At 45.0% G+C, this 14,138-nt stretch overlaps 1 protein-coding gene across 22 annotated transcripts in view; it reads right to left on the reverse strand.

Annotated features, from left to right (window-relative positions):
- LOC6616864 (collagen alpha chain CG42342) overlaps positions 1-14,138 on the reverse strand; it is a 68,186-nt gene that overhangs the window by 43,828 nt on the left and 10,220 nt on the right. For all 22 annotated transcript variants that reach the window (XM_032723605.1, XM_032723617.1, XM_032723608.1 and 19 more), the window contains exon 2: positions 12,809-14,019. In XM_032723605.1, the coding sequence (XP_032579496.1) occupies positions 12,809-13,535 (727 nt within the window). In that variant the 5' untranslated portion in view covers positions 13,536-14,019. The remainder of the gene's footprint in view (positions 1-12,808; positions 14,020-14,138) is intronic.

The raw sequence follows: 14,138 nt of genomic DNA on the forward strand, positions 1-14,138 counted from the left end.
AATCGCAGACAAAAGGCGAAAGGCGAAGCCACGTTAAATGCGGTGGGCTGGCCGGAAAGGAGCTATGAGGCGCTACCAGCGAAAGGGAGACGGTGCACGGAAAAAACCACACTCCAAATCAAGATCTTGTTCGGGGGATTATAAAAAAAGGTATTACCCCAGGTAACAGAAAAACAAAATGCACCTTTCTTCGAGTAATTGAAGAAAGTGCAAGAAGAAGAACAATTATAATACAATAAGTTGCTTGTGAAATGATTTATTTCTTGGTCAAGAGTAAACATAATCTTTTTGGTAATACTCCTTGGTCTCAATTGAGATTTCAGTTCGAATAGCAAAGAGCTACATTTCACTGGGATTTTTCTTCGAGTGCAAAGAATGCAGACGCAGACTGGAGATGCAGGGCGATCGTCTGCTCACAGCTTAGACCCGCTGACATGTAAAGAGCATCGACAAAGACTGGCGAAAAAGCAGGGACAGGTAAGCCGGAGGGTTTGGGCGACTGAGGAAAATATGGAGAGCCGGCTTAGCAGGAAAGGCAAACAGAGTTAATGCCGCACCAAACCGATTCCGATAGAGATCGAACAAGGTTCTAATAACCATTCGAGACGGGGCATAGAGACCAGATGAGGAGTGCTGGGCATGAGGAGCTTGTTACTCGGAACAAGGGGCAATTAGGAGCAGAGCCATGCAGTTCCAGTGCGAAAACGTGTTTACACGTGGGATTAGTCATGTGATGAGGGTTGCAGCCAGGCAAATATTTTCCGGTCAGTTGCTCAACTGTCAGCGGGTCGATTAACTTAACTCCTTTTCCAACTGCATTAAGTTGAATGTGGAATTAAAGTAAGTAGACCGTGCAGTTAGTCGTTAAATGACAGCCTTTAATAAATATTGATCTGGCTGCCAAAAGATTATTTCTCAAACCGCAAACACGGACCGAAAGATATAATTATTTACTATTAAACGCACTCCAGTTTGCAATAAGATTACTGCCACTACGTGAAATTTAACATAAATTTCATTTCAAATATAATATGATGACACGGGAAATTTACATATTATTAGCTTGTTGATTAACTCTCTAGAAAAAAAAATCCCAGGTTGAAGTTGATTAAAAATATTCGTTATTCCCACTCGAAATCTTCTAGCTCCCTTATAACTGTATACACCATCTAGTAGGGTCAACACACCGAAAGATTCAATCAAGTGATATCGATTCCGCCCGAGCACTCCTGATTTATCTGCTAATCACGATCGGCCCACGCATAAACATAGTGTTTACTCAATCCCAGAGCTTAGTGGCAACTTGCCAGCTTGCGCAACTCGTTTGCCCCCGGCTAAATACAAATTATCTGAATTTTGAGTGGGTTTGATGCCTGCAAAGCAGCAATAGAGATGCAGATGCAGTTGCACTTCCCGACCAATGACGATGCTGAGCCGCATCGCAGAGTCTTAAGTCTTAGGTCTTATGAAAAAGGTGCGAGGTTTATGTTGAAAACGTTTTGTTAACAACAGCCCGCCACAAAAAGGCCAACTGAATGGAACGATGGAGTGAGAAAAATTACAATAAATTATATAAAGTGTTAAATGTGTCTAGCAGCTGGCGGGAGATCAGTGAACTGAAGCCGGGTACAAAACGTTTTCGAAGAGATCGCCCATTTTTCGGGACAAACCCTTTAGATTTATGGCGTTTAATCAAGCCGGGTGTGTGAATAGAACCCCGAATCTTAATCCGAACAGACTGGAACCTTTACCCCATATATACATATATATGTATATATAGCAGCCCCAACCAATTTGTAGTGACAACTTTAAGCTGCATTTCGTAGCGCCATAAAAACGTATCTTTGTATCTCGGTAACTGAATCTGGAACCCGACATTCACGGGTTGAAGGTGTTGGAGCATTGACGCCATCGGGGGTCTGTTAAACATAATAAATGTGATTCTCAGTGTTTGTTTTTAGGTTCTCGCTTGTCTTTCTTTCCTATTTTTCCCCTGCTTTTCCCTCGCCCTAGAGATGAGTCAACTCTGTTTTCTTGATAAGGCGGGAATCGATGTCGTCGTTGTTATGGCTCCATAATCGCCGTTGTTGCAGCTCCGTTCTAGTGTTGACTTTAATTGACAACTCTCTGGCGTTGTTGGCACAGTGGAGTGAAGTCAGCCGCACAGTGGAACGTCGTGGATCAGGATCGGCTATGTGTGCTCACCCGCTCTCTGTTGTTCTTACTGTTTGCATAAACATTTCACTTGCACGAAATGCATTTGCTGATGCTTAATGTGTATAACTATGTAAATGCTGCCCTGTTTATGCCCAAAGTGTGCTCAGCTCTTCAGAGAGATGCTAAAACGTTTCTTCACACAAAGGCCGCGAGGTGAAAAGGCCAAAAATAAATAAATATGAGAGCGCCATGCATGAGTGCACTGGGCGGAGGTGTTAAGTGAGCAGGCGGCCATCCCATTGACTTGAGCACATTCAAATGGGCCCCACTGTGCCGGAACATCGCTACCACCACTACCACTGTGCAGCTCCGAGATGCTCCAGAATGCAGCGCTCGTCTTGCATACGAAATGAGTGAATAACTGGAATCCGAAAGCGATGCGTATGTAGTTATGAATGGTCCGCTGCCAACAACGTCACAATGTCTCCGTCAAGTGGAGCATAGAAAATGCTGCACTCGGAAAAAAAATTGTTTTTTGTTATTTGTAAAATAAAACAGCTGCATTCAAAACAAATCACTATGAACAAAAAGAATGTTGACTTCAATATCAATCATATTCGCATTATTACAATAATTTTCATTACTTGGCCACGAAAAATTAAAATAATGTTTTACTAACTTCATTATTTTATTTTCTCAGTGTTGCCCACATTTACATCTTAACAAAGCACCATTAAATTTGATCATTGATTCATTAATATTGTTAATTCGGTTGAAAGCGAGTTGAATATGATTTGTTTTTGGCTGTGCAAGTCCCAAGTATTCAGAGCCGCCGCTTAAAGCTGATTAAATTTGTAAGCTGCTCCGCCGACTGGTTGACAAACTGGTCGTGGCATCGATGGGTGCCACAGGAGTGGCCAAGGGATTCCGGGGACTCCAGACCGACAGCTCCACGCAAGCCGAACCAACTCCCAAAAGCGTTGCGCATGCGTTCTGCGTCGACCTCCGTCCAAAATGCAATTCCAATGAAATTGACGTGACAACGTCCGTCGAAGATGAGTGTGACAAAAGGCCCAGACAGGCGGACGCGAAACCGCAAAGCCCCACCAAAAGACAACGACTCTGCCTCTGGAGAGTCGCCAAACCAGACGGCCCAAAAATCCAACCAGGGAACCCAATAGCAGTTTTGACTGCAGTCACCGCTAGGCAAATGCAGCGAAAACAAGAATGATTGGATGCATTTCACCAAGTCGAGGCAATAAATACTCTAGGAGAGTGAAGGTAATAGTTGGTAAGAGTGAAGGTAATAGTTCTTAAATGTGAAGCTTATCAGCTCCATTGTACGTGTTAAGATCTATCTGAGAGCACATTAGTCGTCATTATATGTATGTTCAAAGTTTCATACAATTACGACTTCTGAGCATTGATTCTGAGCAATGCTTAGTATAAGCACTTTCCGGATCCACTCTTTTCCCAATGGAAGAGTATCACTGTACAGTGGTCAATGCGACACGGATGACAGGGACTCCAGCGACAAGCGGCAGCAACGAGCATGTCAAAAGGTGTTGTCTGCCATGCACTTGAAAAACGTGTTGCAGCAGTTGTTTCTGCTGTTGCCGTCGGTAATTTGAATGGCGAAACGGCGACCGATCGGCCTACGTACCCACTATGTATATATATATATATATAGATGGTATATAACCGCGACCGAGGTGTGAGCCCGTGGAAAAGAGCTTAAACGAGTGGGTATTTTGCGGGGCAGCGGCGAGGACCGGGTGCGAAAGAAAGGCGTTAGTGATTGGTAAACAGGCGACAAGAGACAACAGCAACTGCGACGACAAGCCAGGCGCACTTTGATTAGATTTAGGAACGCTTTGGAAGCGCTCCAATTGTGCGGCAGAGGCCGCGGATGCGGTGGTCTAACCACGTTGCATGCCAGCCAGAAACGCGTTTCGGGCCAAAATGCAAATGCGAATGGAGACGAGACAGGGCGCGTCGCGACGGGGCTAGACAGTCAAAAAGGAAAAACCCACAGAGCCAAGCTCGACTTAATTGCACTAGCCCGGAAAAGGGCGAAAAGGGCGCGGCAAAAGTGGGTAAAAAGGGAAATAGATGGGCCAACAACACTTTGACAAACGGCGACACTTTTGATTGAGTTTCGCCACGAATCCTTCGGCCCGGATAGCGATGACAAAAGAACACCCCAAAGGTAATTGTTGCCACTCCATTAGAAAATCCAAAAAGGGTTGACACTGCGATTGGAAAACGCTCCTCTCTTTGATGCGGTTCACTCAGCCGAAACAGGAGGCATCAGATAATTGAGTTTCCCATCGAATCGATTCCCCCAGCAGAAGCATAGTTTTATTTCTCCGCTTTCACTTCAGAAATTAGATCCCAACGGAGGAGTCTTATCTGCCCGAGATTGCCCGGATCGAATTTCAATTGAAGCCAAAGCAACCATGAAAATTTGAGATAAAGACCGAGACACCTTGGTAGTTATGTTCCCAGCATATGTACTATATGCAAAAAAAAAAGGAAACCAAAACCTCGTCCCTCACTATTTATAGAACATAATTTATCAACATCAACTGCAAGAAACCAGTTCGCCTGTCCACTTCGATGCAGTCCAGCCAGCTCCTTTTGGTTGTCACCCTACTCCAGAGCCCCATTCCCATTCCCATTGCCATTGCCATCCACATCCCCATCCCTTTGCCGATGGCCAATTACTCATGCCCCAGCCATCACGCACAGTAGCATTGAAATGGTTATTGACTTTAAGGCACCCCACACCAAATCCCGACCAGGGAATCGATGCTCAGTCGATTTTATTGAATTTTCTGGGAAAAGAGGAAAATTTAATTATAACCAACAAGCATTGGACCATGCACAAGCAGGGCGAACCCAAAACGGGGCGAGTGAGTTTCTTTTCTCCAAAGATTAATATATATAGGTTTCTGTTGTTACGTTTGGACATTCGACAATGATCGATTGTGATTTGTAAGAATGTCGACGCCACCAAATCGGTTTGAGCAATTAATTTCTAAGCAGGCGAATCACCAATGAAGAAAATCCAAGCCAACGGGAATAAAAAACCAGTGTCCAGAAAAGGTGGAGCTGAGGGAAACGCTTGAAATGGATACGATTGACCGCTTCTTGGTCAAGATTGATTTTGGCTTTCCCATTGGCATACAGAAGAAGATAAAGGAGAGGGAAATCATTACAAGCAGATTGTGTTACCAGATTGTAAAACACTCCAAATGGGCCAGCAGAGGCAAACGACTTGCCAGCGACCCCGTGACATTGATGGGGGTTTCGATTTTCCTTTTCATTTCTCGTCTGATTGAAACATTAAAAATATCAAAAATAAAGCCAAAACGAACGACAGCGCGCAGATAAACGAGACGGGCCAATGCGGCGTGGAAATCTCATGCGGCCTAATGAGCCGTACTTGGGCCTCGCCATGGGGCGTATGAGTGATATTTTGCGCTTCAACGAGCATAAAAAAAGAAAATGATGACATTTTCGGCTTTTATGCATACTGATCTCTTTTGGTTCATTTGCATAAATAGTCGAAAATTGAAAATGAATAACTCGGTTGCTGGTTGGTTGGTTGTCTGGGAAAAATGTTAATGAATGCAGCATAAAAGGCAACCAAATTATTTAGCTATAAAATCCACAGGGACACACACACATACATATACAATAAATTCAGGGAGTGCCTATCATTATTTGGGTGGCATATTAAAATTTCAAATGATGCAATAAACTTTTGCGTTTAACATTATTGCCAGCGGATTTTCAGTCGATTTCAGCAGTAGGAAAAGGCAAAAAATGCATGATAAATCGAGGGAAATTCTATTTATAAGCGTAATTGCTAATCCCATACTGAAAACATAATCCACCCACTTGGCCACGCGAACTTGAAGACTGTAGATTGCCAGCGCCCGAAACCGTCATATATCATCTTTATCGGCCGTCCGCCCCGCCCCCCGTTTCTACCACCTAATTTTCCGGCTCCACCTCGGGCGGAAGCCGGGGCTTCATCAACAGCGACAGCATCATGGAAAGGAAAAGCGGAAAAACGTAAACAAAGACAAAGACAATGCCAAAGCCAGCGGAGACACAATGGCAGTGGGAAAAACAAATGAAGGCAGACTATTTGTCAACGCGAATGAAGCCATTTATTATCCATCATAAAACTTGTATTTATCGCTAAATGTGGACTGTGAGGACATGTCGTGCCATCGAATGTCCCAACAAATCCTGGGCGCCTACGAATAGTGCCAGTTTTGCCCGCACCCATCCAGTGTCTGTTTGTATTGCGGATAGTCAGTCGGACAAACAAAGAGATGGCTTAAATAAACGTTGGCCGGCGGTTAAGGAGGAGGAGGAATGAAGGGGAGAAGGAGTAGGAATGAGGAGGCCGCTCTGGAAACACAGAGGCAGCATCACGCAGGCAGTGTCAAGGCAATAAATCATAAAGCAGCCACAGCTCCCCGATCCCCAATCCCCAGGCTCCCGGGTGGAGTTCTTGCTGCGTACGTGAGTTTCGGCTGAAATTGGAGCATGTGCGTCGTCATTGCTGTTGTCGTTGTCGCCGTACTCGCTGAATCGTCGTTGAAAATCACGTAAATGTATAAAAATGAAATCTGTCTGCCAGTCCAAGTGCTCCACTGTATCGCAGGCCAGCCCAGCCAAGAGTCGAATAAATTTCAGATTGCCGCTGAAATATTTACGCAGCCGCTCTCAATTGGGTTTTGCAGGAATGGCTTTTCAGCGAATCAGCAAGGAAAATTGTAGCATATGCGGCTGGCTAATAAACCAAACGAAGTCAAACCGAATGGAGTCGGGCCAAAAAAGCAATGCAGACACTTGCCGATCCGGTCGCAGCTGCAAAGCCATACAAATACAACCTATATTTCGGCAGTAGTATCTATACAGAAGCATCTGTATCTGTATCTGTATCTGTAACTGTATCTGAATCTGTACCTGAACCCTTGGCATTTTGGATGGTTGATTGAACTCAATCGCACACAACTAGATGCGGAGGAACAGGAAGACAGACAGGGACATGGACTGTCAGATTGGACGGCGCTGGGATTCCACGTGATTGATTACATGTCCCAGCAGCGGCAGCTCCACCCATCGAATCGCTCTTTTTCGAAGTTTTGTTACCTAATTAGCAAGTTATTTTTTGGCCAACAGCTAGCTAGCTGTGTTTTAGCCAACGCAAAAAAAATGGAAGTGAAATCGTCAAATTAATGCCACTGGCAGCTTTACTCGAAGACAAATTTGCGATGCTAAAAGTGGCTTGCTAATGGGAAATTAGAGTGTGGATATAGACAATTAGTGAGGAAATTTAAGCTAAGTGGTTGAATAATGAAAAACCAAGCGGACTTGTGTGTGTGTGCTTGCTGAATTACATGGTAAATGTTCCTAATTTTCCATCCAGCCACACTTTCCCATTTAATAAATTAATTTATCGCCCCCTTAATTAAGTTATCACCAATTTGAAAACAAGCTGATAAAGTCTCAAATAAATTAATTCGTTTTCAAATTTATAATTTCCACTGACAGATGTGGAGCGTGGAGTGTTCGGCCTTAAAAGCCATAAAATTTATATGGGGATAATCCACAACTGAAGTCAATTTTTACTTTGATAAATTGTGTCAGCTTGGAATGCTTCTTGGGCATTTAATTTATTGGATTTTAAAATGGTCAATGACAGCATCTTTTAAATGCATAAGAGCATTGCAAAATACGTTTTTAATAACTTAAAAATAACAGATTAAAATTGTTAGCTGTATTAACATACACTACTAAATACGTTTTAAATACAATATGTTTATCGAATTCGCTTTAAATATGCTCCATAAAATCCAATAAAAATCACTCCTTAGCTCTCAGCCACGGATCGATGGCTTTTCACAATTTAACACCAATTCCCACACCCTTCCACATACCACTGGACACCGATTTCGTTAGCAATATTTCCAGTCGCGTTCGCCATAAAAATATAACTTTTGAGCGCTCTTGAATTTAAATGAACTCACCCAGCTAACAGGCTTAAAAGATTCCAGGCAGACAAATTACATTTTGGGCTCATTAAAATGATCTCAGTGCTATGGAAAAAATAGCGTTACGTGCCAAAAATAAAAGTCAGACGCACCACATCCACATCCTCGTAAATCTGCAGCGCAATCAGATGAAATTTATGAAATTCCTTTTTTCCTGGGTAATTCATTCCTGTGCTTTCATTTTTTCCCTTCTTTCTTAGTGTGTGTTTGTGAGCGTGTGTGTGTGTGTTTGTGTGGTTTTGCCAATGAATTTACTTTGCCTTATTTTATTTCTCTTTTAGTTTGTCCGCCTGGGCTCTTGTGATATTTTTAATAGCATTTTTCCCCACCAAGGAATGCCGAGCAACGCACATCGATGAGATGGCTGGGACCACAAATAAAACAAAAGTGGAGGGGCAATCTGCGGACGGGGGCGTGTCAGCATGGCACACGACAAATAAATTTGTCAACAAATGTGGCATCCGCTGGCCAACGATGTTGCTGTTGTTGTTGTTGCTGCTGTGCGTGCGTGTGTGTGTGGGTGGGTATTTTTATTCGGTGGGTGGGGTGTGGGGAAGAACACACACAACAAACCATATCCGCCACCAATGTCCACAGATCCTGTGGATGGGGCAGGAGTAATGATGACAGTTGCGCATTAATTTTTTCTCACTAATTAATAAATGTTGCTGTTGTTGGCGCTGGTTTCGGTTGCCGCTGTGTTGCTGATATCTTTTGTGCAGCGAAATGGTTTATTGGCCTATTAGCGCAGCATTTAAATGGCAATCAAGGCGTGGTGGCCAGCGCAGGTAAGCCAAAAGTCACGCAAAGTCACAAATTACCAGCCAGTCAGCCAGTCAGCCGGCCGAAACAAGCCCGAACACACAAAAAAAATACAATAGCAAACCCAAACCCAAACCCGAGCCCAAGGAGCACAAACTGAAATGTCCGTGGCAAATTGAAAACGAAAACGAAGGAAATCAATTGAGGTGCAGGGACAATCGATACTGGACGAAGTGGGCTTCAATCGAGGTGTGGTGCGATGGTGCTCGGTGGGTCTGAGCCCGAAAACCGCACAAGCCTCTGTGGCCACGCTCGAAGGACCTGGCAATGGGTGGTTTTGTCACTCGGCCACATCGACACGCCCTAAAGGACCACACACACACAGGCACATGTGCACAGAGAAAGAAGCATTTTCTCGTATCAAATTTGCACACCTTGTCAATGAAAGGGGTTTATTTCAAAAGTAACAATAAATATGGGCTTATCCAGCAACAAATAATATGTGCTTATAATAAATAAGCAACTTTCGGTGCAACATTTAGTAAGTCTTTAGTTAGTCTTTACCTTTGCAAAGATCTCAGAGTTCTAACACAAGTGACACGGTGCACGTTTAACCATGATTTATCATTTAATATCCTTTTTCTTTTTTCTCTGTGCACTGACAGCCAGCTGAAAAAAATGAAAGACGATGAGGGAGGAGTTGGCAGGTGCTACCAAACAGCATATGCAGAGAAAGGCCGGGAATCAGGAGAGCATAGCTGATATATGGAGTATATCCACTCGGTGTTATGCCCGGCAACGTGATTGAAATTTATGACTGGCAAATAAACGCAACAGACACACACAGGGGATGTAGCTGGCTGGAAGTAGCTAGCCAGAATCTGAATCGTGAGTTGAATTCCAGGAGTAGAACCCCAAACACATGCCCATCCTCAGCCTCATCCTTCAGCTTGTGGCAGTCTGGGGGTTCAGTGAGAAATTGCAGTGAATAAAAAGCACTTGTACGCATTAAAACCTAATTGGGAATTTCCATAGTTCATATGCCATTTTCCTAACTGCTGCTTTGAGTGAGCATGTGAGTGAGTAGCTACGTGAGTGCGACTGTTCCTGGCTGGATTTGTGTGTCCTCGACTATCTGGGTGTGTCTCTGTGGCATGTTTTACATATTTTGGCTTTGCAAAATGTCACACGCAGCCAACGATGTCGCTGGCCCAGCTGCTAAAGTGGATTTTGCGCTCGGCTATGATAAATTGAGGGTTTTCAGCTGGACAACGAGACTGGCAGCATACCAAACCGAACCGAACTGGACCGGACCAGACCGTAGACCCGTGTATCGTTACCTAAACTCGGATGCTTCAACCCTTAACCTCGCCACCAGCAGCAGCATCACGAGGAACCCGGAACCTGGAACTCGATACTCATCCCCTTGAAAGCGGATGATGCAACAGCAGTTTCGGGAATGGGATGGCAGCTAAGGATGCGAGTGGATGAGAAGTGGCCAAATGTCATTTGCAGTTTGACAAGCCCAGCCAGCCATGTCCCTGTGTGTTTGTGGTGGCACCATGGGACCCTCATAAATTTCGAATGCTAAAATTTAGAATGCTCATAAAAAATGAGATGTGCAAAGCGCCCAACTTTCAGCTGGTTTCGCTGCAGTTGCCGCAGTAAAATCACACTCCGCTGGGAAATAAATTTAAATTATTTTTATTCTGTCCCGCTAATCAATTGAATTAGCTCTTTAAAGCGCGATGTGGCAGGAAATTAGCTTTAAGCTGGCTTTGTTACAAATGCATCTATATACAATTATGTTTTTTTGATGTTCGAATAATTCCTACTAATTTATTCAAGCTCTTAATTTCCATAGAAATGCACGTTAATCTGACATATATTCTGCTGACACTTATTTGAAATGATATATAAATTTATAGCAAATATTTGAATTTAAAAACTCAAATTGAGATAGTCAGCGAATAGTTATGCACTTTTAAGCAACTAGGTAATCGGCTTTAGTTTTGTAAGATACAAGATAAGATACACAAGTTCTTCCACTGCTCACTTACTTCCGTTTCGCTTACCAAAATGTGGGATTGCTTTTAATGCTTCCTCGAATGCCATAGTACTCGACTGCCAACTGCTGTCGCACTAATTTTATCAATTTTGCAATCCTGCAAAACGGAGGGGGAAAACGTCGATGAAACCCAAAAGTAATCGACTTAATCGGAATGCGGCAGTCTCTCTGGCTTATCTTTTTTCTTTTTTTTGTTTGCCAGCAACTGCAATGTCCTTGACGTGAACTTCGCAGGCAATCGAGAGATCCTGAACGGCAGATTGGGTATTCGGTAGTCCTGGCCTGCATATATGCAGGGATACAACTTGGCTTAAGCGATGATGACTTTGCCGCATCGTCTACGCCTCAGATAAGCAAGTGACAAGTCCTTCAGCCTTTGGCAGCCGCCCCTCCCCGCTGTTGCTTTGATTTATTGTGCGGGGATTAAAGTTGTGAAAAGGCTGTGTCCTGGCGCCTGGCACGCGCTTATCGAGGATCCTTCTTTAGCAGGGAGTGTCTCTTTGTCTTTCCCTCTCGCTTTGAGTGGGTGAAATTTATTTATATGCAGTGACTTTGAAAAGAAACTTCGACCGTTGCCAGGCGGGCGAAACTTTCGACCTGCCAGCGCATCGATTATAAAACTTTTGGTCCTATCTCGTCTGCAGCTTCCTTCGCTGGAATTGGCAAAGTTGTTAAATAATTGCGACGAGCGTTTACTGGCCTGTTGGCCCTGGCCCTGGTTCTGGTTCTGGTTCTTGCCCCCCCTGCCGGCCCACGTTGCGTATGCGTCATATGCTCAATGCATGGCAGCGGGAATCTGAATCAGTGGGATTAGCCACAAAGTTTGTCCAGCAGCTTAGCGGCTGAGTTAATTGTGCGAATGTCAAGACAAATTGCGTTAATACAAGCAGACTTCTGGCACAGAGCAGTTTCAGAATGGAATCGAAACAAGGAGCTGCAGCTACCCCGCACAATCGAGAGAAGGTCAGGGAGCGGGAGCTTATCCCGCCGCGTGAGTGTCGCAAAAGTTTTCAAAAAGTATTTTAAGCAAAATTTATGCAAACCACAAGGCAAACTGGCACTCTCCAAGTGCTTATTTATGCATGTGAGTGTGCGTCTGTGTCTCTGGGAGTGGGTGTGTGTGTGTGCGTCGGGGAGTGCTCTGCTAATCCCCGAGTAATCAAAGTTTCGGTAATGTCACCAGAGACAGGCAAAGGAAAAAAGCTGTGGAAAAAACGTATATGAGAAAATTGGGAAAAACTGAAGACCACCATTTCTACTCCCCAATTTTCCCTTTAAGGTTGTGTGTGTGTGGGGAAAACACTTTTCCAATTAATGAAATCTCTAAACTGTCATAAATTTGGCCCGGACGCAAATAATTAAATTTCATGGACAACACGAACACGCACAATAGGCTCACACAGACTGGCCCAACGACTTGTTGACTTACAGCTGTATGGGTGTAGCTGTGACAGTGTGCGTGTGTGTGTCTGACATTTCTGACCAATTGCGCGCTGACCGCAAATGTAGGCGGTTCATGTTCATGGCCAACATTGTGGCTGCCATATTGACAAGACACGCCAATGTAAAGGGATGGCTGCTTTATTAAAGAGGTAGAAGCGTTTAAAGAAATCACTAGTTGGTTAACCGAAATGTTGAACATAAGAACTAAGATTTACATAGCTAATTGTTAACACCTATCAGATTTTTGGTAGTCAGCTTATTGATTCCTACAAATCAAGTATATATTATATTTTTAGCTCACCTGGCTGACACTGGCACTGCCCACCTCCAGATCCTCCCTCTCCGCTGGCCGCTGCTGCCGCCGCCTCTGCGGCCTGGCGTCGCTGCTGGCGTCTCGTGAGCTGCAGATGCGAAACATCCCGTCGCAGGCGATGCAGCTCGCGTCGCACGTGCAACTCGAGGTGCTGGCTGCCGTTGTTGCTATTGCCACTGTCTCTGTCACTGGGATGGCTGGCCAGGACCTGGGTCTGTTCGGCGGGCCAGTGGAGCAGCTGCTGCTGCTCCAGTCGTAGCTCCAGCTCCACGATGCGGGCGTCCAGCTGTTGGAGGCGCTGCATCCGTTGCTCCAGCCGCGTCTGCCGCACATTGCCGTAGAGGGCGAAGCTGAAGGCGCACAGGCACAGCACGTAGCTGGCCACGTGCAGCAGGGATATGAACCGGACTGTGGGGCGAGGTCGCTCCTTGCTGCTGCTGCTGTTGCAGCTGTTGTTGCTGCTGTTGCTGTTGTTGTTGCTGTTGTTAATGGGATGCTGACAGGGGGGCGGGGCCAGGCGACTAGCTACTGCTGCTGCGGAGGCATCCGCTGCATTGTGGCCCAGTAGCAGGCTCTGCTGTGGGGCTTCCACGGATGCGGCTGCTGCTGCTGTTGCTGCGGGTGATTCCCCGTTGCCACCCGATGGCTCCGATTGCGAATTGTCCTGGGCCATTGTCCTTGGACTGCCGCTGGGCGGCGCTTTGTGTTTGCGCATACTGCTGCGTCTTAGTTGGAAGGCTCTCCACGAACGAAAAACTCGCGTATGTTGCTGTCACTTGAAGTGTCCTTGTGGCATCACAGAAAAAAAGCACAGCGATAGCACATATGCTGCACCGCAGTGGTTATCCGTTTTTTTTTTGTTTCTGTTCGTCTCTACTTCTTTTTTTACGCTTTTTATTTGGGCAAGGCCTTCGAGTGATTTTCTATTCTTCGACTGCGGTAGTGGGCCAAAACATTGCGCCCCGTTGCTGCTGCAGTTTTCCGGGGGCCATGGAACGGAAAAACAACGCTAAACTTTTGCTGCTCGTGCCACTCGAGCGGGAAGTCCTCTCAGCTAGTTGGGCTTTGTTTTTGTCCTGTCAATCGCTGCTGTGGCAGCTGGTCCTGCCAGTCGCCGACAAGTCCTGTTCCTCGGTTCGCACTTGTCTTTTCAGGGCTCTTCACATTGCAACTTATTTAGCTCTGCGTTCAATTTTCAACTGCAGCGACATGGAATGAGAAGAAAAGTGAAAAATAAAGTTGGGCGAAACTTTTCTTAAGGGTACGATGCTACTCGTATATACATATATACATTTTTTACCCCATGAATTATGTGCAA

This window comes from Drosophila sechellia, chromosome 3R (genome assembly GCF_004382195.2).
Source record: "Drosophila sechellia strain sech25 chromosome 3R, ASM438219v1, whole genome shotgun sequence".
NCBI classification, from domain to species: Eukaryota; Metazoa; Arthropoda; class Insecta; order Diptera; family Drosophilidae; genus Drosophila; species Drosophila sechellia.